The following is a 24,799-nucleotide window of genomic DNA, read 5'->3' as shown; positions in this document are numbered from 1 at the left end:
ATGAACACAAACATATTTTTGTGGCTAAAAGGATTCCTTTCTTCCACACACACACAATCTTATACTACTGGTAGGTTTAAACCATGATGGGGTAATTTGACAATCACCATAAACATATTTTATGCTTAGTTTATAGTATTGGTAACAAAGCAAAGCTATCAGTGGTAATCTGCTAGGTCAAGGGTTCTCAAACTTCACTGCACTGAGATCCCCTTCTGACAACAAAAATTACTACACGACCGCAGGAGGAGGGACCAAGGCTTAAGTCCGCCCGAGCCCCACCGCCCCAGGTGAGGGGGCCAAAACCCAAGGGCTACAGGGGGCCTGTAACCTGAGCCCCTTCACGCGGGACTGAAGCCCTAAGGCTTCAGCCCCTGCCCCAGGCCCAAACAAGTCTAATGCCAGCTCTGGCAACCCCATTAAAACAGGATTGGGACCCACTTTGGGGTCCTGACCCACAGTTTGAGAACCACTGTGCTAGGTTGTGTTCACATGATGGTAGAAAGTTTTCTTTACAAAAAAGAGTAGATTTATCAAAAGTCTTCAAATATGAAAAAGCCAAAGCCTTCCAAGATACCAAACGACTGCTATTACACTAATAAAAGCCGCCAAATTTTCAGTAAAAGCAACATAGAGCCTCAGGGCTCAGTTAGTAATTGTAACAAAAAAGTCTAAACTAACAAGTATGGAGGGCCCAAGCCTGCAGAGGGTGTCCAGCACTTAATTCCCAAATGCCTTTGCAGGATTAGGCAGTGTGTAGATATAAGTGGAGATGAACTGGTGTAAAAACTGTTAAGAAGCTCAAACTATTGGCTGTTAAACTTTGATATACTTTATTTCTGAAATACCAATCTCTTAAATAAAACACTGTCAGTTGCTTGTACAGCTCAGATTTGTGCCATTTCTTTAAACACCCGTTTGCCAAATTCTGGAGTCTTTGTTCTTCCTTAAACTAAATGCTGGGTTGTTTTTTTAAATGCTAGAGATCAGCCCCTAAGAGCAAGCTGCATTCATCAGCATTCATATGAAACAGAAAAAACAAATTTGTTTAAGAACAATTTATTTCCATTTCAATATATAAAGGAACCCTTTAAGACAACTTTAGATACACTTAGTCTTTGATGGATCTAACAGCACCAGTAGAATAGAGTTTTTTCCAGTGGGGTATAAATTCTTTTGCAGACTCTGATAGGAGAGCGTATACACATCCAAAATGTTTATGTAAAAAAAAAAAAAAAGCAACAACAGAAGCAAATGTAAATATAGAAAAGCTAACTTGTAAGTACTACAAATTTTTTAAAAGACTTACCCCCCCACACACACCTCAAGAGCATTAGAAGTAACTAAAAGTCAATTGTATCATGGTATCTGAACAAAATACAACGTTGTAAGAAGTTAGCAATGTATTGTATTAAGTACACACACACTCGCTATGGGATGTACAGCAATACCTATGAAGATTATCCCTACTCAGTGATAAAAAAATTGGCTTCCACCAGGTTTATGGTTTAGGCAGAAAAGATGTCCATTACCTGTAAATATTAACAGTTTAATACACAATGGTTGAACTTCATATCAAGAGACACAGAATACCTATTAGCCCTAGTCTAGTTAAACAGTTAAAAATATACTAACTATCCACCTTTCACTTTATACTAGATTATATATTAGTTAAGTTGCAAAATATTGATAGTTATGAACCACTGAAGCTATTCCATAGTGAGTGACTTCTTAAATAGGTACTGAGATATATCCTGCCATATTCTCTTGCCCTCCTCAAAGAGTGTGCAAAACCTGTTCTGAAGTTCCTACTATGCCAAGCCTTTTTTGGAGGTATGACAAACCAAAAAGTTAGTGAGATATTCACAGGTGAAAGCCCAGATATTTTTTGAGCCTCAGCATCTCCAGAATAGCTTGCCCAATTTACTCCAAGTTCTCCAGAAGATTCTACCCTGACTGAACAGCATATGAAGTATCAAGTGGAACAATCTGGCTTTGGCAAGGAAAGATCTGGATCATCCTCATTATTATGGTACCACAGTACCTAGGAGGCACAGATGCAGTCATGCACTAGGACCCCACTGTGCTAAGCGCTGAACAAACACAGAACAGCCCCTGATAACAAGTCCACAGGTTGACTCTGTGTTGTCTGAAGAAGCACTTTCTTTGTTTTAAACCTGTTAACTATTACTTTCATTGGGTGACCCCTGGTTCTTGTGTTATGTGAAGAGGTAAACACTTCCATAGTCACTTTCTCCACATCATTCATGATTTTATAGACCTCTATCATATCCCCTCCTTAGTCACATCTTTTCTAAAATGAATAGTCCTAGTCATTTTAATATCCGCTCATATGGAAGCTGTTCCATTCCCCAAACAGTTTTGTTGCCCTTCTCTGTATTTTTTTCCAGTTCCAGATTTTTTTAGATGGAATGACAAGAACTGCACACAGTATTTCCAGGTGTGGGCAGACCCTGTATTTATATAGTGGCATTATGATATTTTGTGTGTTATCTATCCCTTTTCTAGTGGTTCCTAATATTCTGTTAGCTTTTTTGGCTGCCATTACACTTTGAGAAGATGTTTTCAGAAAACTATCCATAATGATTCCAAGATCCCTTTCTTGAGTGGTAACAGCTAATTTAGAGCCCATCATTTTGTATGGATAGCTGGGGTTAAATTTTCCAATGTGGATTACTTTGCATTTATCAACACTGAATTTCATCTGCCTTTGTGTTGCCTCATCACCTAGTTTTGAGAGATCCCTCTGTAACTTGTCACGGTCAGCTTTGGACGTAACTAGCTTGAGTAATTTTGTATCATCTGCAAACTTTGCCAATTCACTCTTTACCCCTTTTTCCTGATCATTTATGAACATGCTGAACGGCACTGGTCCCAGTACAGATTCTTGGGGGACACTGCTATTTACTTCTCTCCATTGTGAAAACTGACCATTTATTCCTACCCATTCTTTCCTATCTTTTAGCCCAGTGTTTCCCAAACTTGGGACGCCGCTTGTGTAGGGAAAGCCCCTGGCAGGCCAGGCAGGTTTGTTTACCTGCCGTATCTGCAGGTCCAGCCGATCGCGGCTCCCAGTGGCCGCGCTTCACTGCTCTGGGCCAAGAGGAGCTGCTGGAAGAGGCATGGGCCGTCGCTTCCAGCAGCTCCCTTGGCCTGCAGCAGCGAACCGCAGCCAGTGGAAGCTGCGATCGGCCAGACCTGCGGACGGGGCAGGTAAACAAACTGGCCTGGCCCGCCAGGGGCTTTCCCTACACAAGCGGCATTGCAAGTTTGGGAAACACTGTTTTAGCCAATTAATGATCCATGATAGGACCTTCCCTCTTATCCCATGACTGCCTGCTTTGCTTAAGAGCCTTTGGTGTGGGCCTTGTAAAAGGTTTTGTGAAAGTCCAAATACACTTAATCCACTGGCCCATCCTTAACATGTTTGACACCATCAAAGAATTCTGACAGATCTATGAGGCATAATTTCCCTTTATAAATGCCATATTGACTCTTCCCCAACATATTACATTCATCCATGTGTCTGATAATTCTATTCTTTGCTACAGTTTCAATCAGTATGCTTGGTACTGAAGTTAGGCTTACTGGCCTGAAATTGCTATGGTCACCTCTGGAATCTTTTTTTAAAAAATTGGCATCACATTAGCTATCTGCTACAGAGGCTAGTTTAAGCAATAGGATACATACCACAGTAAGTAGTTCTGCAATTTCATATTTGAGCTCCTTCAGAACTCTTGGATAAGTACTATCTGGTCCTTATTACTGTTTAATTTATCAGTTTATTCCAAAACCTCCTCTACTGACACCTCAATAGGCTACAATTCCTCAGATCTGTCACCTAAAAAGAATGGCTCAGATAGCGGAGACAGATACAAAGAATTTATTTAGCTTCTCTGCAATCGCCTTGTCTTTCTTGAGTGCTCCTTTAGCACCTTGATTTTTCAGTGGCCCCACTGACTGTTTGGCAGGCTTCCTCCTTCACATGTACTTAAAAAACCTGCCGTTAGTTTGTGTACTTTTTGCACATTGCTCTTCAAATTCTTTTTTGGCCTGCCTAATTATACTTTACTTGCCAAAGTTTCTGTTCCTTTCTATTTTCCTCAGTAGGATTTGACTTCCCATTTTTACAAAAATGTCTTTTTGTCTCTGCCTCTTTTACTCTATTTACTGCCGGGATGATACTTTTGGTCCCTTTTTTGGAAATTACTTGGGGTAGCTTATAGTTTCAATACTGAGAGCTGTTTCAACCATGCTGAGATTGATCTGGCTGTTTCTGACATCTCTGAAAAGATGTCAGAGAGAAGCTTCCACAAGGTTGGGGGATAAAAATAATTTTATATAAAAAAAATCTTAAAATCTTAAATTTATTTAAATTGGATTTTTATTTACATTAGATTTTTTTTTAAATAAACCCACTTTAAATTAAATTTGAACTTTACAACTTAAGTCTTAAACTTGTATTATATCAAAATCATTTAAATTAAAAATACAAAGAATACTAAGCACTACATTTGCTACTAAGTTTCAAATAAAGCTAGACCACTGGACTGTTTGAAGTCGCTAGCTGAGCATCTGGAACCAGAGTTTGTTGAAGTGCTAAGCCAGCTTTTGACACCAGTAGTCACGTCTGCAGGTGTAAACAGAATATTTTCTTTGTTTGAACTTACTGAATTAGTTCAGTTAAATGACTAATTCATTCAAAATTAAGAAACCAACAGAGTTGAAAAAGCAGGAAAGCTTATTTTCCTCTTTCAACCTATGAACAAAAGCTACGTGTGAGTGGATGAGATCTACTAGTTACAAAGTCTCAAAGGATATGGTGACCAAAACTATCAGTTCAATTCACTAACTACAGATATTTCTTCCTTTGCTAAATAAATCAGTTTTAAATACAAAACATGTTTTGATGAACTTTTTTCTTATATATATACACACAAAACATATATGGTGATTTTATTTTTATAAAAAATTAAAAGCTGTGCTGCATTTTTAACTGAATTTGAATTTCCATCCAAATGACGGTGGAGTCTCATATCGATGTTGACGTACAAGGATTCATCAAACACTACTGGTGAACATGTATACGTGAGGTCAGACCAATGTGAGAACCATGATATGGTTACACGTGAGACAGACAAGATCGTCCATTACCATTGCAGACATTACAGTTCCATAGGCAGTGTGATGTTTGCATGCTCTGACAGAGATGACAGAACTGAATGTAGAACTGCAACACTCAGAGTATTGGCACGGTACAATATGGATATTGACGCATTCAGTGAGACAAGACTTGCTGGTGAGTTGCAGACAGTAGAAGAGGGTGCATCTTTTATTGGACTCTCATATCTGAGGATAAATGCAGATACTTTGTTGTGGGGTTTGCCACTTGCTTTTTGATTGCCTGCAAACTTTAGTCACTGTCAAATGGTGTCAACGACAGACCTATGCTTCTCCACACTGGCCTTTGTGAAAGCTCATTATGCTTCTATCATCAACCCATGCACTAAAAATGATTAATCCAGATAAGGATACAGAGGACTTCTAACAAACCCGATAGCATCATCACATCAGTCACATGTAATAAGCTGACCACTTTAGGTGATTTCCATGCCAGGGTTGGTCATGACTGCATCCTGGGGTGATGTGATAGATTGTCATGGAGTTGGTAACAAGAACTCTAATGGCTTGTTACTACTTTCCAAATGTACCAAGTACAACCTAGTCATCATTAGTGTTTCAACAGGCAAACAAGTATAAGATGGCCTGGACGCGCCTTCATTCAAAATAGTTATTTTATGACAAACAGAGCTCCATGATGTCTCCATATCAATATTTCAAGCCCTGAAAACTATGACACTTAATTCCAACAGAAACTCATGGAAGCATTTCCCTCAGTGACAGAAGCCTCAGTGGATGTAGGGCTAGCCTGGAAACATTTTTGGGACTTGACATATAATATGGCTTCGCTTTGTTTAAAGGGAAACATCAGAACTACTTTGATGAGAATGACCCTGAAATATGTCAACTCTTGATCTCACCGCATGCTACCCAATGAGCCTATGTAGTGGACAAGTTTCAGTAGCTAGGAAGGCTGCATATCATTGAGCACAACAGATGGGTCAGACTGACTTCAGCAAATGGAAATCCAGTGGTGGAGTGTGGCAGGGTACTGGCTGAGAAGCCTTTAATCAGCTCCTGCTACTCCAGCCCCAAACAAGGGGAATGGATTGAGGCTGGGTGAGTAGCCCAGTGCCTGCCTGGTAACTGGCCACACCTGCCAGTCTTATTAGCCCAGAGCTATAAAGGCTGTGAGAAAGCCAGAGAAGGGGGGAAAAGGGAAAGAGAAAGGTCAGGCACAGAAGGAAGTGGGAGCCTCCTTTGTTGCTGGCCAGGCCTGTTGTAGGCAAAGTAGCTGTGAAGCCTGTATATAGTTGGGAACTGGTGGTGGAAAACTCTCTGAGAATAAAGAGCTCGGGCGTTGCACCAGACTGAAGTGTCCCTGACTCGTAGAGGGAGGCCCAGGGGCCAAGTACCGAGGAGCGCAGTGTGAACCCCGTTACATGGCATTACAACTGGCAGCAGACTGCAAAGACAGCAAAAAGCCTTTTTGCTGACCTTTGTGCTGTAAATCAGTGGTTGTCAACTGGGGCTCCGCGAGCCCTTTCAAGGGGTCCATGGGGCCCCACAACTGAAGTCCTGATCACCAGCGCCCCCCACGGAGCTGAAGCCAGGAGGCGCAGGGCTGAAGCTCTGATCCTCGGCACCCCCTCGCAGGGCTGAACCCAGGAGGCGTGGGACTGAAGCCCCGATCCCTGGTGCCCCCCACGGGGCTGGAGCTCTGATCCTCAGCGCCCCCTCACGGGGCTGAAGCCAGGAGGCGTGGGGTTGAATCTCGGATCCTCAGCACCCCCCCGCGGGGCTGAAGCTGGGAGGCATGGGGCTGAAGCCCTGATTCCTGGCACACCCCGTGGAGCTGCAGCCCAGAGCCCAGGGGCAGAGTTGGGGACATGGAAGGCATTGCACTTCCCCCCACAAACCTGCAGCGCAAGATCAAAGCAGTCCTGGGGCATCACCACACCTTACCCCTCCCTCCCGCAAATCTCCAGTCCCCACCCCTTGTCCAGGTCAGAGGTGAGAAGCCGGAGCCTGACATCATGGGACAGCTACTGCTCTGGCTGGTGCCATGGAACAGACAGCAACAGCATTCCTTCCTCTCCTGCTGGTGCCCCAGGTTGAAGCTGCTCCTCAGCTCCCAGCCGCTTTTGCAACTGCAGATGCAACCGGTAAGAGTGGCTGGCAGACCCCTCCGGAAACAGGGACCACAGGGGAGTCCTCCCAGCACACAGCCCCTAATACCCATCTCCCTGTACCCTGAGCTATGCCCTCCCTGTAACCTAAGCTACCCCCTGCCTGAACACAGTCTCTAGTACCCCTCTCCCTACACCCATAGCCACTCCCTGGGCACACAGCCCCAGCTACCCCCTCCCTGCAAGTTCAGCTACTCCCTGTCTGCACATAGCTCCTAGCTACCCCCTCCCAGCACCCTAAGCTATTTTCAAACTTTTTGAGCTAAGCCCTCCACCTCTGAGTTATAACTTTGGGTTGGAGGGGTGGGGTGCAACCAAGACAGGTTGGGTAGCCTACTGAGGTTAGTCGGGGGTGGAGGTGTGGACAGTACTTTGTCGGTGGGAGATGCTCTCCTGCTGACTAAGCTACCGTCCCTCGTTGGGGGTGGTTTTATTTTGTCAGCAGGAGAGTTCTCTTCTGCTGACAAAAAGCAGCTACACTGCATATCTTACAGCGGCACTACTGTAGTGGCACAGGTGTACTGCTGTAAGGTGTGCAGTATAGACATAGCCTCAGTGTGGATTTAGGTCTGCACAGGGCATTATAAACATGATCTTCACAGCCTGTCAGCTTCAGAAAAAGTGTGTGTCCAAATAGAGCTTGATACAAACTGCAAGTAAAAACGTAATCACCTAGTAAAAAGTTAAGCTACATAGTTGTGTAAATAAATATGCATGAATATAAATATCTTCCTGGTTAGCAAAAAGCAGCAAATTTACTGTAAAGGCTATATTTACTAGCAAATCAAATGTTTTAATGATTAGCAACCAATGAGAATGAACTTTTCTTCAGAGGAATAAATACACATGAAAACGTTATTAAAACTGATTACTTTAATTAAAGTTTCCTGCTTGATGACTTAAATTATTATTAAAATCGGGGATGTAAATTGCTTTGATTTATCCACGCTCCTACTAAGACCACGAAGGTCACTAACATTTCTCCATAACAATCACCTTCCCAGAATCTGTTATAGCAAGGAGCAATACAAGCTACTCATTCCAAGAAGCTTTGATATACAGATCCCAAAACAAGGCCACTGTGATCTTTCAAGATCCTCACACTGTACACTAACAACTTTGCTTCAGCGGTATCTAGACTCAAACTGACTTACCCTTCAGTTTACAGCTCTAAAGGACAGAGTCTGCATCCCGGGGCTACCTCTTAACCTTTGTGCTCTGCTATCTCAAAGTTCTGATATGTTTCAGGGCTGCACATTAAATAAAAATCTTGCGCTAGCACTAATTTATTTAGATGTTGGCAGGGGAGGATGACCTATGCAAGGGGCCCAGTTCTCCTGGCACCTAGTTTTATAACAGAATTATACAGCAGAACCCAGTTTATTCTGATTTAATTGGGACCAGGACCAGACTGGACAATTAAGCCAGCGAATGTGAAAAGGCCATTCTGCAGAACTTTCTAGCAGTCACAGGAGAGATCACCTGCTTCTGGCCCTGGAGTCCTGGTTGTCCAGTTAATGGAGGGTCAGATAAACAGGGTTCTACTGTACACCCAACAGTATTTTAAAAAGCACAGATTCAAACAGAAAAAAATGTTTGGGAAAAAAAATTCAGTTAAACTAAAGAATCGGTTACAAAAAAGATCCTTTCCACCTTCCCTCCTCATTTTCAGGAATGTATCCTTAGCCTTCTCCAAAAACAAAGCCAAATGGCATTTAATGGAACAGACAAGCGTGTGGGTTTGAAGTGGTACAAATGAATCGATAACTTTTCTTTTGCTTTGAATGAGAGGTAGAACAAAATAGGCTCCCCACAATAGAGGGTACCACTATGATGGGCACATTAAAAATGCCTTTTATAGGTTTAACCTTATCTCCTTAACATGGCCAGATCCATCCCCCACCTCAACACTGGCATGCAACCTTCAGCTGGACAGCTCTGCACTTGCAGAAATGGGGGGGAGGTATGTAACCCCATGTACTCCCCCATGCCTCACCTCTGTGTGTGGGGGGGCAATCCCCCGCAAAACCGCACACATTGTCGCCCCGCCCCCCCCCAGCCCCACACAGCTTCCCTTTGCTTCCCTGCCGTTTTCTGCAGGGAAGCACAGGAATTCTGCAGGCACGCAGTCCCGCAGAATCCCCCCCCAGGAGCAATCCTTTAGAAAAAACATTAACTCTTGATTTAAAAATGGCCAGTGATGGAAAAACTACCACAACCATTGGTAAGTTGTTCCAGTGGTTACTCACTCTCAATTTTAAGATTTATTCCCAGTCTGAATTTCTCTAGCTTCAAATCCTTTAATTATTTGAATGACTCTTTTCTGAACCCTCTCCGATTTATCAATATCCTGCTTGAATTATGGACACCAGAACTGACCCAGTATTCCAGCAGTGATCACACCAGTGCCAAATACAGAAGTAATACAATCCCTCTACTCCTATTCAAGATCCCTTTTTACGCATCCAAGGATTGCCAGCATCGCACCAGGAGTACACGTTCAGCTAAGTATCCACCATGACTCCCAAACCATTTTCATTGGACCTGGTCCACACTTAAAACTTAGGTTAACACAGCGGGTGTTCAGGTCTGTGAAAAATCCACACCTTTCGGGGCCATAGCTATGCCAACTTAACCCCCAACATAGACACAGCAAGGTCGATAAAAGAATGCTTCTGCCAACCTAACTACTCTTGTTTGGGGAAGTGAAGTTGCAACAGCGACGGAAAATCCCCTTCTGTTGCTGTAGTTTGCATCTACATTACAGGCTGGCAGAGGCATAATTCTGGAACCATACCTCTGCCACTGGAGCAGCCGTAGTATGGATGTGGCCTAGGTAACTTTACTCTGCCATCCAGCTACAGAATACACCTCTACCCCGATATAACGCTGTCCTCGGGAGCCAAAAAATCTTACCGTGTTATAGGTGAAACCATATTATATCGAACTTGCTTTGATCCGCTGGAGCGCAAAGCCCAGCTCCCCTGGAGCGATGCTTAACTGCATTATATCGAAATTTGTGTTATATTGGATTGCGTTATATCGGGGTAGAGGTGTAGTACATGTTCTCTTCTGAAGGCTGCATCTCACTCATATGGCTCTCCAGCTGGGTGGCTTCCTTACATGCTGTATTGTTTGAATTGCTGCTTACCTTCTTACTGGGGGTGGGATGGGGCAGAAGGCAGGGAAGGGCTTTCTCCAAGACTGACAGCATTTGGTGGACCATCACATGATGAGTCTTCTGCCCTTATTTCCTAAGAATTCACTCCTACATATCAGTCCTATTACACTGTATCTTCTCATTTCAGTTGAAAATCTCTTAAAAATCTTTAAGAACTTCCAGATATACAATTACGGCCACACTTGAAAAAAAGCATTCAAACTATTTTCAGGACTGTAGCCGATGTAACGCTGCATCCAACTCTAAACTCCAAGCATCACTCCAGTTTTTTAAACAAACATATGCACCAAGAAAACCCAGAGTTTGGTGAAGATTTTAGTGCTCTTTCATGTAACAAACAACCCTGACCAATTACAACGACATTCTAGAATGACAAATATATTTAAAGAGTTTCTCTGAGGATACTAGCCATCTGAATATACCCTGACGCGTTTTCAAACCAGGAATGTAGTTCTTCAGAAAGTACATTACAGGGAAACCACTAGCCTCAAAATGACACTGTGTTTTAGTGTACCCTTCCTCTCAACACCACACTTAAGATAGTGGTTGTTTATAGCCTGCAAAATCCTATTAAAGCATTCTTTCACCTAGATCATAATCCAGAATTTGACACTGGAATATACAACAATGGATACTCAACCCTAAAGAACAGGCAAGTAGAAGTGAATTAGAGAAAGTATATATTTGTGAGTATTGTATTTATGTACACAGCTACATACAGAACAGTGAGTAGACAGAGAAAAGTGTAAGTTTGTTCTGGTAGTTTTTTTTGTTTTGTTTTGTTTTTAAAGCTTGACCATATTTCATGTTGGCTGATTAAATACTGATCTATTTCAATGAAAGCAGGAAGGCTCAAATACAAGGCAACTTGAAATGTTACATCATTTACTCAAAGAGTGATAAACTCAACTAGTATTCTGATAGTGAATACAAGCAAAAGCTGGAGGAGTTCTTTAAAAGCTTGATTAAAAGTCCATTCACTTAAAATCAGCGTTACAGTCAAAACTTCCAAGTTTACATTTAGCCATCTCTTGCTTTTAAGTACTATGCATTAGGGAAGTAGTACAGCAAGACACAGTTTAAACAAACTGTCATTAAGATGCAAAAAGCCATGCAAGAAAAATCATACTAGACTTACATTTTTGTTCCATGTCTCTCATCTCTTCCGGGGGAATTTTCAGCTTATCAATGTGCTCACGTAAGACACTGGCCCATTTTTGTAGAGATTCCATAACAGTCCATGGTCTAGACATATCTGCCACAAAGACTACTAAGGTCTCTTGCAGGTTTTCTGCAGAAACAGCAAACTTCAAGAGCCCTTTATGATACAGGTCTCCATCTAGAATCCAAACATTACAGCGAGTCTGATCTGAAAAGGAAAAGGGGCAATTATACCTCAAACTAACGTGCCTTTTGCTACAGCCACATTAGCCCATCAGTAAGTAGCAAACCAACATGGTATTACAGTGCCAAATTGAAGATGAGTAGAAGCTAGCTACCAGCAAGTCTAGCCTGTTCGCATTTAACATAACGAGTGTATGTGTACCACCCATCCCTTAGGGAAAAAGAGCACCAAAGCAATTTGGCAGCGTCCCTGTAAAATGAGTTGTTGCTTTCTGTAAGAATCTTGGTTTTAACTTAGCGGCAAAGAGGTATGAAGATCTGTATTCTCTTGCTTTTCCTAAGTACACATTTCATTTTTATAAAAGGATACTTTCTGCTTAGTGTGTTTCAATCATTCACTTAATACACCTCTACCTCGATATAACGCTGTCCTTGGGAGCCAAAAAATCTTACCGCGTTATAGGTGAAACCGTGTTATATTGAACTTGCTTTGATCCACCGGAGTGCGCAGCCCCGCGCCCCCGGAGCACTGCTTTACCGCATTATATCCAAATTTGTGTTATATCTGGTGGCGTTATATCGAGGTAGCGGTGTAGATTATACAGCACAGCTGAATTTGGCATATGTATTCATACCTGGACTCCAAGTATGTCATGAGATCATTACAGTTGTGCCTACAATTAAGACTTTACTGTGTTAGGCGCTAGTATATTTAGCCAGAATCCTGCAAAGTATTGCAAGTCTAGCATGAGAGGTTAAAATACACATTTATAATAAATTTGAAAATGCAGCTTTCAAAGTATCAGTTTATGAACAAGCCCAACTGGAATTGCAATATAATTTAACCCCTACTCCACCTGTACATGTAATCTTTTATGCAAACCAATATTCTGCCAAGAACACTGAAGTATCTAATATTAGCAATCACTGGTCTCCACTCTTGTAGCAAGATGTGTTTTCATGACAATACTTGTATGCAACATGTGAGAATTCGAACTTTCTACTGAAGATCTGTATGTATTGTAAATTCAGTAGATATTTTAAGTCATGCACCCCTTTTGCCCCAATACAATCCGCCTGTGCCTCCCCAGCAGCTGCAGACAGGAGCTGAGGCTGTGGGCGGGGCCAGAGCAGAGCTGGGAGTAGAGTGGCGCTCCCTCACCGTCCGCTATGAGGGTTGGCTCAGGCCCCACCGCATTCTCCCAAAACATTCCTCCACAACCCCCTGGGGGGGATGCCCCACAGTTTGGTACCGCTGTTCTAAGATGACTTCACATTTTGCTTTTTTAAAACTCAGTTGGTGCAAGCTGCACTTTAAATAATCTAAAGTATAGCAAATGTGGCCATCCTCACATGGTTAAGCCAATGAGTCACACACCTGAGACTTCATCAGGACACTTTTAGAAAGATGAAGAGGATAAAAGACTGAGCACACGGAGAACATACACAGTTAAAAATATGACCACTTTTTTTAACTGTGACTTTAAAAATTAAGAACTCAAGAAACAGTCAAAAGTTGATTTACTGCTTGACTTTGGTTCAGTTAAGTTATCCAAGTACCATCAACCCAGAAAATAGGTCAACGGTTATGCTTTTAATTAGATTAAAGATGTCTCGTCTCCCATCTGTGCTTCCTAGTAGTATCCACTTACTTTAAACAGTTACTCATCACAGTAACTGTGGTTCTTAGGGAGCTTTGTTGCTGCATATTCCCACTTGAGAGATATGCCTCCCCCAGAACCGATCACACTTCTGGAACTTCTAGAAAGCAGTGCCCCTTGGAGCCACAGAAGTACTCTCACAGCACTGAATGTTTGGAGCTGAAATTACAGAAAGGCCAAGCAGTCCTACTGCCTCAAGTCCCTTCTGTTAAACCCAAAAGTCCTATGAGAATACAGAGGGGAAGTCGGGCTGAGTAATGTTAAGCAACCATTTTCTATTTTTTAAGAAGTCTCATCTGCTTTTCCAGTTGTGGAAGTCTAGCTAATACAAGCTCCAGGAAAGTGGGCTGAGAATTTTTAATAAAAACATGAATTGCAAAATTACTTTTTGAAAGTTAAGATGACCAACTTGTTCTAGATACCAGTTGAGTGGTTTTGTATACATTCAGGTACATGCTTCCAGTTAGCAACCCCACAGAAACGTTTAAATCGATGCTGACTTAACTATGGGCTCTAAGACTCTAAATAATAAATCATGTCTCATTGCACAGTTTAATCCACTGAGCACATGCCTAAGAAAAAATGGCTTTGTACTGATTCCAAATTGGGAAATGGCTACACAGTCTTATTTATCTGCTAAATGCCTTAGTCCCCATCCAAACAGCAGCTCAAATCCATCTTAGGTAAACTAGTCTCCATATACTGGATGCTAAGTAAAATCAAGTTGCTGGGAAGAACACAAAGTCTAATTTGTGTCAAACACCTTTGGACACCTTTTCAGTTTAATGAGAGATGAAGATGCATGACAAAATTTATTCTGCGTTCAGTGGGATGATCAGTAGTAAAGCTTGCAACTCATATTTCTTCCAGGTGAAACTACTTTATAAACAAGTAGTATAAAGAGCATTCTTGCCAGGGTTTGAATAGTGTGCCTATCAACTTTATCAGCGTCATGGCAACATCCCACCAGTCAGAACCTATTCCGTGACAGGAAGATGTTAACTAGATCTTTCAGGAAAGTTGTAATAATGAGATGACTGAATAAAGAATCAAACATTTAGCACATCATACACTGATATGCAGACAGGTGTAACTTGTTAAGATAAAAGGAGGGCAAATGTATTTAGGGTACAATAAATAAAAAATAAAATGATGCAACCATAGAGGAATGGTCCTATTTTAACCACATCTGCCATGGTCAGAATCTGCTTATATTGCCCCTGCAGTGTGAAGCAGTCTGATAACATGCTCTTTCTACTGTTATCTGGGCATCAATCCCACACAGCCTTTGTCTCCTGCCACTTCACCCCTTGCTGATGTAATAGTCTGCTGTCTTGTACATTATCACTTAACAACGCTACCCTTGATCAGTGGCAGAAAAGATTTTAAAAGCCACTTTATAAATAAATATGCTGTAACAGAGCTATATGGAGCTCATCTTCCACATGTTCCACCAGTTACATCCGCTTTTGACAATGTGCTCCTCTACCTAGATAAGATGTATTGGTGGTGATTACACAGCCAGGGAAAAGAAATTGAAATGAACTCCATGACAATCTCACTATTGTCTCTCACTATTAGAGGGTCTGGTAAACTTTCAAAGGAATACAAGGCTTACAGGTCATTCACACTGAGTGAATTTTGCTGACCAAAATGTTCAGATGAGCTGAAAGTGTCATGTATGTGGAAGAAATGACATTAGCTTAAGGTACAGGCCCACTGGCCTTGGAGGATCCTCTTGCTTGCCAAGTGTCCCTGAACCTCTTTTATGGAATAAATCCCTTGGCCTAGGTAGAGTAGGGGATAACACGCTATGAAGGAGATTCTTCAGGTAGAGATAAAGTAGTGGATTTGTTCTAATATGTCTGGAGACTTACAGATCAAAATAGTGTGCATGTAATGTTGAACGACTAATACCTGGCAATAACTGGCCTGAACTGACCAGTTATCCCAGAAAAGGACTACATGAATAACTTGGCACCCAAGACAGATGTTAGTTACTCCCAAGAATTGGGCAGAAATCTCTGATGTGGTAGAAAGGACGAAGGTAAGAATAAGAGCTCCAAGGTAAGTCTCTAGGGCCTAACAATCTATAACTATTCTACTTGAAGTTGAAAGAAAATGAACTAAATGCTCAAATGGGATTTTGGAGGGAGGGAAGAGGAAAGCAAAGGGTGAAAGAAGGAAAGTAAGAGTTTATCTGGCTTTGGACTCATGAGCAATCAAATTTATCATCTTGCTTCTAAAGGCTAAATTAGGTACGGAGGGAAGACGAGCCAGTTCTCTGCCCAACATATTTTGCTTTTTCCTCCCAAGATTAAGACTCTTCTGGACCCAAGTCTGGAAACATGAAGATACCAGATAATGGTCTCTAGAACCAAAGTAAGATGCAAAGGCCATTCTCTTCTTGCTTCAATGAAAGAGTTCCAGGGACCTAATGTTGACTTGGTGCCCTTCATTTTCCTCCAGCATCTTGTTGGTTTTCAGGAATCCTTTCTTTTGACACAGGCCTGAGTCCCTGATAAAAGGCAGATGACCTGACTCAGACATACCATCTTAGAAAAGATATTGATGCTACTGCATAAGTCAAAGTCTGAAACACTGTAAGCTGCTCACTGGATGTTACCCAACACTGCATTCTTCTCACTTGCCAGTTCCTTTGCTCTCTTTTTGCTCCTCAAAAAGGTGGACAACTAAACAGGATGAGTCTCCAAAGAGGAAAGTGGTACTTGCCAGTTACCCAGGACTATAAGAGAGACTGAGGAGGGAGCAATCCCTTCCTGCTGGTTAAAGTACTGTTGCAGATCCCAAATTCCTTCCCTTGCCTCTGAAAGAGGCATGCAGTCAGGAATAATGGCCAACAGAAAAGGCAATGCTGCAGATGTTAGTATCCATTTGGGTGGCAGAGGAGATAGCAGTGAAGATGTTATCTTCACTGCTTTGAGAGAAGCAGAAGGGTAAGTTGCAGTAGGTTTTATGTCTGATTAATTATCTCCAGACCCCCAGGCGTAAGGAGGACCACAATGCCAGCAAGACCATATAGCCTATGGGTCAAATATAGTATGACAGCCTGTAGACGACTTTAGCTGTCTCTGGATTCAAGGAGTATGACTCATAAGGCATCTTTGGCAAGGAAAGTACCGAGCCTCTGCTGAGTATCGATGTGAGCATGAGGTGTGTCAGTCCTACACACAAGCAGCAATGTGGCCAATGCACTGCTCCTAAGGTCCTCTATTTTCAGGGGCACAGAAGAGCAACACCATTATCACTTTCATCTAGAGAGCTCAAAGCATTTACAAATAATGGTTAATATCAATATTCTCACTTTATAGATAAGGACACTGAGGCATAGAGAGGTAAAGTGACTTGTGCAAGATCAAACAGCAGGTCTGTGGCACAACACCAAGCTCTCCTGACTTTCAGGCCAATGCTCTACTTCCTGGACCATGCTGACTCTTTTAGTTAACTTGTCTTTTTCCTCCAGTGTACCAGAGAACAGTTGCAATGAAACCAGCAACAAGTTTTGGGAAGTGGGAGAGGAGGAAAAGAGAAAGACAAGCTCCAGTTTGAAGAAAAGGAAATATTGGTTCTGTCAGTGGCTTAAGATCTCCTTTTCACTCACCTAACCATGCTTACTGGAATTTCTCCATTATGTAGACGATGGCAACAACCTAACCAAAGACACAAGATACAGAAGACTGTAACCTACATATAACTTAGTTTAAAAAGTTTTGGCTACAATAAGAAGTTATGAAATCCATATTTAAGATCCTGGTTGCTCTTGGATGGGTTAAGAATCCTTCCTGTAGCTCAAGACTTGGTATGCACCTTTATTTGAGTGTAGGCAGGATGAATAATGTACTAGTAAATCAACATCAGCAAAATGTCATCCTGCAAGTAAACGGATCCTCTGAGAACAAGTTGTTCTAATGTATTTTTCCTTAAAGAGCTCAGACTGCAGGAAGGGCAGAGAGAAACACAATACTCTACGTGTGAAATGCATTTTTCTTTTATGAGCCATATCAATTTCTTACAACATATACAACAAGGGAATGCTGAGACAGCTATTTCACTGTAATCCAAAGATACACTAGGGACACCCATAATGATTATAAAAATGTGTCAACTACTCAATTTCAGCAAAAGACTACACCTGAAAGCATGTAACTTACCATCTCTGTCTTCATCATGAATATTTAGGTACAAATATTCCAATCCTCTTCCTTTCTTGCTGTGCTCTGCTCCTTGTACTTTAGTCATAAGTGTTGTTTTACCTGAACCATCATCACCTGCCAATAAGTTTGTACAGCAAAAAGATACATTCAGAAGTGTATTTGTTACTGGAAAGATTTTTTAAGCAAACTTCAGAGGTTACAATTTTTTGTAAAGGGGTTCTTGTGTTTCTCCCTTCCTCAAGTTTTGGGGCTAAATTTGTGAATTTATAGGTTGACAAGTGAGAAGAGCAGCTGCACTGTTCAAAAACATATTCCATTAGTTTGAATATAGTCTAACAGCATGAGGCTAGACAGTTCACTCTTCTGGGGACGAGGACAGGGACATCACATAGCACCTCATGAATTTAAAGTAAGTTTATCTAAATCTTAATACCAATTGATATATCTGATATTCCACCTCTTAATTCCCAGTATAAGCAAAGCCAGTTCCAGAGCAACTTTTCAAGTTCCACCCAACCTGGGATCCCATACTTACTACATTTCTGCTGCCTGAAAGAAAAGATAAAATTTATGATCACCCATGATGGGCCAATTATAGTCCAACAAAATGGCCTTGTCTACCCATTTAAAGTTATTTTAAAAACACATTAAGTTAAACCAGTACAAATGCAGATCTATATTTGCCCTGTTATATTGGGTTAGCTTGCATGTATACATTTACCAATGCAAGCTAACTGATATAAGCCAGATTTAAAGTCAAATTACGTGCATCAACTCATGGTTTTGTCCATACAAAGTTTTGAATGAATTTTGTTAAATCATTTAACTCCGCCTTTCCCTCCCCCACAAAAAAACCCTGTTCTGTGTGTGCACCATGCTTTATTATTTCTAAGAAATCCAACCCTCTCCACTGCTTGAAGATACTACTCACCAAAAACAAGAATGTTTTTGCCTGATGGTAATTTAGACCTGGACCGGGTGGAAACTTCACTCAGTATTGAGGACCTATGGGGACAGCACCACTTGTTAGTTTGCCAGTGGGGCACCCAAAAAGAAAGATCAGGTAAATGTCAGCTCCAAAGCCCTTATGAGCAGATATTTAAGCAGACCTGTCTAATGTCATCTATTCAGAAAAGATATCTACCAGCTATGAAATCTCTAAATAAAAATATTCAAAACAGATACCTCGCTCAGATAATCTGAAAGGCAGCTTCCAGAGCTGCTCACTTTTATGACAAAGAATGTTGCACTGCCTCAGTGACACATTCAACAGCGAATCGGTTTTTTACAAACTTGAACCGCTAATGAAGAGGCCTACTAATTGTAAGAAGACCTAAAGCTATGACTGCTGCCTGCCTGACTGGTACTAACCTATGGAGAAGGCCTTATACTCTGTTGCCTTTAAGACCAGGAGATGAAATCAGACCCATTACTTAGTGGTGAAAGCGTAAGGGCTGGGAGACCACAGAGCATCCCCAGCTCTGCCATGATTTCCTATGTGACTACACGCAAGTCATTCTCTACACCCCACCCAGGAAGTGCAAAAGCGCTGTGGCCAGGGCTGCCGAGGGGCTTCAGTCCCTGAAATCCCTAGGGCGCAGGGAGAGTCCCCCGAGGGGGGCCAGGCCAGGAGAAAGCGGGTACGAGCCCACGCGCGGCGCCCCGATCTCCCACCCACCCGGGCAGCGCAGGCCCCGCCACTGCGCCCCAGCTCTGCTTCCAAGCCGCCTGTCCGCTGCAGGGGTGCTGGGGGCCCACGCGGCACTAGCCATCGAGAGCAGGCGGGCAGCAGGGCCCTCCAGCCGCGCCCGGCCCCCTCCTGACACGCAGGGCCGCGGCCAGGCTGCCACCCCGCTCCCCCGGGAGGAAACCCAGCCCAGCCCAGCCCAGCCCGCCCCGCTGGGGGAACCGCAGCCCCGCCCGACCCTCGGGAGCAGCCGAGGCCAGCCCCCGGCCCAGCTCACCACAGGTTCTGCCCTTCCTCCTCCTCGCTGGGGATCTCGGCGGCGCCGGCCGCCTCCGGCCCCAGCAACTTCTTCTCCATCAGCACCGGCGCCATCTTGCCAACAGCAGCCGCGGCCACCACAAAGAGTGACCTCACCCGGGCCCGCCGAGGACCCGCCTGACGGGGCTGCCCGCTGCCGCCGCCTCCCACCCGGGGGACACCGCGCGCGCTCCCCGCACAGCCCCTCAGCACGGCAGCCCGACAGAGTCCTCGAGGCGGGGCCTGGGGGGGGCCCACCCCCGGACCGCACGCCGCTTCGGTCAGGCAGCCACGCGGGCAGCTATGAGTTCAGCGGCTGTGGAGAGCCACCGCCTAGTGTTCCAGGGAGCAGCGCCCCCTAGCGCCCGCAGCGCTCACAGTGTCCGCGGGGAGCAGCGCCCCCTAGCGCCCGCAGGGCTCTCAGACAACTGGATGCCAGTCCGAAAACAAAGCAGTGGAATTCTGGGACATCCATCTTTCTCTTTTTACTGTGCTCCTTACCAAGGATTCTGTCATGTTGCTAAGGACGTGGGAAATTAGTGGTTCTTAGGCTTTTCCTTGCCCCAGTTGTTGCTGGTGAATGAGTGCTGGAAGAGGCCATTTACTTCTGCTCACCCTAACTTCCAGTTGCTGAAGAGGAGTGAGGTTGAGAGGAAGAGTTTTGCTTTTTCTCTCCCCAGTCCTTGCTCTCAGCTGCTAGGTGAGAAAGAAGAAGTTACTCACCTTGTGCAGTAACTATGGTTCTTCAAGATGTGTGGCCCTATGGGTGCTCCACTGTAGGTGCGTCTGCGTCCCTGCGCTGCTGATCGGAGAACTTCGGTAGCAGCGTCCACTGGGCCCGCACATGCGCCATCTTTCCTCATGCTGCGCCAGGAGGCTAGCCAGCACACAGGAGCTAACCGTCCTCAGTTACTTTTCTACCACAGAGTCGTAAATGAGAATTCCAAAGTAGAGGGGAGAAGGGCAGGTTGTGTAGCACCCATAGGGATTTACATCTTGAAGAACCACTGTTACTGCACACAGTGAAAGAGAAGGTTACATTAGGAATGAACTTTGGATGTGGCCTGAGTGTAACTGTGTCTGGGAAGAATATTATGTAAGGGGGATGCGCCATCAGAGCTGCTATTTCCCCTGTTCTTCTAGCCGAGGTAATTGCTATCAGAAACGCCATTTTCATTGATAGGTATGTCAGTAAACTGGTGACATAGATTTGAACATAGATTGAAATGGGGGCCTGGTCAGCCTTTTCAGTACCAGGTTTAGGTCCCACAAGGGGTAGGAAGTCGAGTTTGAGGGAAGTGGTTTGTTATACCTTTAAGGAACCTTTTGATAATTGGGTGTGATAGTACTGAGTACCCCTCTATGGGCTGGTGAAATGCTGTGATAGGTACTAGGTGTACCCTGAGAGAACTCAGGGATAACCCAGTTTTTTTAAGGGTCAGAGCATATTCCAGAATATGTGGGAGATTTGCTGACACGGGAGAGATTGGTTGGGACGTGCACCAAATCTGAAACCTGGACCACTGCTGCAGATAAGTGCATCACACGGAGGGCTTTCTACTGTGTAATAGAACTTCTTGTACTTCCCTTGAGAATGAGCTTTCTACATGCCGGAGCCACCTCAGAGCCATGCTTTGAGACGGAGAATCCCCAAGTTGGGATGTATGGTACGCCCTTTGTCCTGTCAGAGGATGTGCGGAGTGGTCAAAAGGAAGATCGTCGGACACATCACGAGCTGCATCAGGTAAGGGTATCAGGTCTGTCTTGGCCAAATAGGAGCAATCAGGATTATGTGAGCTTCGTCCTTCTTTATCTTTAGCAGGAGAGGAAACGGAGGGAAGGTGTAAAGGTCTTTGTCCCAGGGGGAAAAGAGAGCATCGCCCAGAAAGTGCTGTCCCATCCCTGCTTTGGAGCAGTATTGTGGACACTTCTTTGTTCTGGTAAGTGGCAAACAGATCTGAGGAAGGTGTTCCCCACTGTGAGAACAAGTTGTGAAGTACTGTCAGGTGCATCTCCCACTCATGGTTGTGTGGGAATTTAAAACTGAGCTTGTCCGCTATCTTGTTCTGTGTGCCCGGGAGGTAAGCCACAGACAAGGTGACATTGTGAGAGATGCACCAGTCCATAGCTTCATCGCTTCTGCACATAGGGCGGGCGACCTGGCCCCTCCTTGGAGGTTGATGTAGTACATGGAGGCTATGTTGTCCGTTATAATCTTCATCTGTGATCCTGCTATCAGTGGAAGGAAATGAGTGCAGGCATTCCTGACCGCTCTCAATTTGAGGAGATTGATGTGAAGCAATATCTCCACGGGTGACCATTTGCCTTGTGTTGTGAGTCTGTTTAAATGTGTGCCCCATCCTCTGAGCGATGCATGGGTGGTAAGGAGCGATGATGGTGACGCCTGCAAGAAGGAAATCCCTTTGCATGCTATGGCTGGGTTATTCCATCAATCCAGGGAGTTTTTGACCCGTAGCAGCAGTACCAGGAGGTGTGGGTGCCAGATTGTGGTTTCGGTGCCAGCAGTGCCGAGGATATCAAGAGAGATGGCGATCGCTTTCAGCTATCCCTGGGCTCACTGAAGGGACTTCCCACTCTCTTTTTTGACCCATGAGAGGAGTCCCCATCCCATTTATTTGACCCACTGTCCTACAAAGTTGAAGGTTGAGGTGGGGGAGACTCACCTGCCGGAGAACTGGGGTAGGAGAGCTACCTCCATAACAATAATTTTTTTGTCGAAGCTCTCTGTCCTTGCAGGGTCTTTGGCAGAGATGCTGGCAGAGGGAGCACTGTTGCTGGATGTGGCCCTCACCAAGGCAGCAGATGCAGTGGTAGTGCTTGTCCGTGACCAGGATCTCCTCATTACAAGTGCAACACTTCCTGAAGCCCGAAGACCTGAGCATACTCTTGTTTGGGGGTTCCCCTCCCACTGTACGTTGACAAAAGTCCTTTCTTCTTCTTCTTCTTCTTCTTCTTTTTTTCTGGAAATGGCCAAATAAACAGTAAAATGGGGGAAAGAAACAAAAGATGCTTCAAAGGAAGCTAAAAATTAGCAATTGTAAAAAAGAGTTAACAATCCGCAAATGGACAGTTAAATTTCTGTCTCTATCCAGGGGTGGTTGAGAAGGAACTGAGGTCTGTTAGCCTGCACACGCTGGCTAGCCTCCTGGTATAGCAGAAGGAGAGCCTGCGCATGTGCGGGCCCAATGGACACTGCTACTGAAGTTCTCCGATCAGCAGCGTAGGGACTCAGACACATCTACAGTGGAGCACCCACAGGGACACTCCTTGAAGAAGAACATTGGTGTGGCCAGCAATAATACTATTACTGTGAATGTGGGAGGAGAAAGGAGGTTTATATATAAATTCTTGGGCCATAGTTACCAAAAGAGAGGTGCGAGCAGGAATATTGTCCACACCTTTGCTTACTGGTCATGACCACAGCCATGGTTCTTTTTCTAGAGGGGTAAGGGTGGGGTGCCAGGAACTAAAAGACCAATATGTAGGTATATGAGGCTTCAACGGTATCCTGGAGGAAGCGTACAAAACAGCTAAAGGCACTTGATGGTAACAGTTTCTGTGTTATCCTATTGGCAGTTGGTGAGACATTGATTTCAGGGTGGGATAGAGGCTAGAAGGAGGCCATAGTGTGTGATATCCCATACACTGCAGGAGTTTTGTGAGAAATGTCTAAGAACCTTTTTCAATCCAGTCACTTGAAGTCTTGATGATAGCATCCTCACTGCAGTACTATATAAATGTATCCTTTCTCCTCTCTGAGAGATTAAGCAGTTTGACTTAATAGAGACAAGAAAATAGAATAATGTTCTCATAGAAATTTAAAAAAGTAAACAAGGAAACTAAATCATGTCAAGCCAATCAAATTTCCTTCTTTGATGGGGTTATGGGCCTAGTAGATGGGGGCGTGGGAGGGGAGTAGACATGATATATCTTGATTTTAGTAAGGCTTTTGACAAAAACCTACATGACATTCTCATAAGCAAACAAGATAAATGTCATCTAGATTAATTTCTATAAGATGGATGCACAATCTGTTGAATGACAATAAAAACAATTATCAATGGTTCAGTATGAAACTGGAGTCCCACAGGGGTGAGTCCTGCATCCAGTACTATTCAATATTTTCATTAATGGCTTGGATAATAGAGTGGAGAGTATGATTATAAAATTTACAGATGGGAGAGATTGTATGCACTTTGGAGAACAGGAGTAGAATTCAAAATGGCCTTGACAAATTGGAGAATTGGTCTGAGTTCAACAAGATGACATTCAATAAAGACAAATGTAAAGTACTCCACTTAGGAAGGAAAAATCAAAATGCACAATTGTAAATGGGCAATAATTGGCTAGACAGTAGCACTTGCTGAAAAGAATCTGGAGGTTATAGTGGATCACAAATTGAATGAGTTATCAATGTAATGCAATTGCAAAAATGATAATAGTCTGGTGTATATGAACAGAAGTGTTGTACGTAAGATACAGGAGGTAATTGTCCTGGTCTATTCGGCACTGGTGAGGCTTCAGCTGGCATACTGTGTCCAGTTCTGGATGCCAAGCATATCATTATAACAAGTGGAAGAATGGGGTTTCCTTTCTATTACAGGAAAACACTTTCAGTTTATTTTCATGTTAGGTATAAGTTGTGTGACCATGGTTATAAATTATTTCATACTGTAATTTTAAACCTATAAAATGTACATGATGTTTTGAAACACTGGGGTAGGGAGAAGAGGAACTATTGTCTTGGCGCTTAATGAAAAAATTAAAAACAATTTACTTGATTTAAACTAGATGTACAACTCATTTACTCATCTTCCCAAATAGCCCCACTGAAGAGGATACTATTGTCCTTGCATCAAATTAGTGGCAAAATTTATAATTTAATATTATATTGGTGAAGTAATGTTAGTCTCTAGTCACTTCAAGCCTTTAAATCTCACTAATGTAATTCCCATTTCTATGTGTGAGAAGAAGAGAGGGATGTTTAAATATTTGTCTTCTTCAACCATTTGTCTGCATTAGAAGCGTGTTATTATTATGATCCCCTGACAGTGTAATTCTTTCCCCTCTTCATATATACTAATTTAGCCTAATCAATTCTC

General features: G+C 43.4%; 1 protein-coding gene across 5 annotated transcripts in view; it reads right to left on the bottom strand.

Annotated features, from left to right (window-relative positions):
• The window catches only part of DYNC1LI2 (dynein cytoplasmic 1 light intermediate chain 2), a 41,587-nt gene extending 21,714 nt beyond the window's left edge, over nucleotides 1-19,873 (bottom strand). For 2 of the 5 annotated variants that reach the window (XR_005588654.1, XM_039502508.1), the window contains exons 1-4: nucleotides 19,657-19,873; nucleotides 18,624-18,697; nucleotides 17,690-17,806; nucleotides 11,651-11,881 (exon numbers count right to left, since the gene is read on the bottom strand). Coding sequence is in view for 4 of the 5 variants with exons in the window: in XM_039502508.1 (XP_039358442.1) it covers nucleotides 11,651-11,881; nucleotides 17,690-17,806; nucleotides 18,624-18,697; nucleotides 19,657-19,751 (517 nt within the window). In the remaining variant the exon portion in view is untranslated. The remainder of the gene's footprint in view (nucleotides 1-11,650; nucleotides 11,882-17,689; nucleotides 17,807-18,623; nucleotides 18,698-19,656) is intronic. The other 3 variants (XM_039502509.1, XM_039502507.1, XM_039502510.1) reach the window with 3 other exon arrangements.
• Between the last annotated feature and the right edge of the window lie 4,926 nt (nucleotides 19,874-24,799).

This window comes from Mauremys reevesii, linkage group 16, assembly GCF_016161935.1.
Source record: "Mauremys reevesii isolate NIE-2019 linkage group 16, ASM1616193v1, whole genome shotgun sequence".
In the NCBI taxonomy this organism is placed as follows: Eukaryota; Metazoa; Chordata; order Testudines; family Geoemydidae; genus Mauremys; species Mauremys reevesii.
This window is presented reverse-complemented; position numbering and strand designations above follow the sequence as displayed.